Source organism: Bison bison, unplaced genomic scaffold (genome assembly GCF_000754665.1).
Source record: "Bison bison bison isolate TAMUID 2011002044 unplaced genomic scaffold, Bison_UMD1.0 scf7180017864345, whole genome shotgun sequence".
Lineage (NCBI taxonomy): Eukaryota > Metazoa > Chordata > Mammalia > Artiodactyla > Bovidae > Bison > Bison bison.
The window spans coordinates 3,332,375-3,333,042 of NW_011494917.1; the positions used below are offsets into that span (position 1 = coordinate 3,332,375).

Below are 668 nucleotides of genomic sequence, written 5' to 3' on the forward strand. Positions count from 1 at the left end.
CCTGGAGGCAGTCTCCCATGCCTCTGACACACACTGTGGGTATGGAGACAGTGCTGCAAAAGGAACGACTCCATATGTGCAAGCATTTGACTCACTGCTGGCCGGTCCTGTGGCAGAGTACCTCAAGATCAGTAAAGAGATTGGGGGAGATGTGCAGAAACATGCGGAGATGGTCCACACAGGTCTGAAGTTAGAGCGAGCTCTCTTGGTTACAGCCTCTCAGTGCCAGCAGCCAGCAGGCAACAAGCTTTCTGACTTGTTGGCACCCATCTCCGAGCAGATCCAAGAAGTGGTGACCTTCCGGGAGAAGAACCGAGGCAGCAAGTTGTTCAATCACCTGTCAGCTGTCAGCGAAAGTATCCAGGCCCTGGGTTGGGTGGCTATGGCTCCCAAGCCTGGTCCCTATGTGAAGGAAATGAATGATGCTGCCATGTTTTATACAAATCGAGTCCTCAAGGAGTACAAAGATGTGGATAAAAAGCATGTGGACTGGGTCAAAGCTTACTTGAGTATATGGACAGAGCTGCAGGCTTACATTAAGGAGTTCCATACCACCGGACTGGCCTGGAGCAGAACGGGGCCTGTGGCAAAAGAACTAAGTGGCTTGCCATCTGGACCCTCTGCTGGATCTGTTCCTCCTCCTCCCCCCCCCAGGTCCACCTCCCCCC

General features: G+C 53.3%; 1 protein-coding gene across 1 annotated transcript in view; it reads left to right on the forward strand.

Moving 5' to 3' along the window:
- LOC104999157 (adenylyl cyclase-associated protein 1-like) overlaps positions 1 to 668 on the forward strand; it is a 5,227-nt gene that overhangs the window by 1,071 nt on the left and 3,488 nt on the right. The window contains exon 2 of the mRNA XM_010854648.1: positions 8 to 654. Coding sequence (XP_010852950.1) covers positions 8 to 654 — 647 coding nt within the window. The remainder of the gene's footprint in view (positions 1 to 7; positions 655 to 668) is intronic.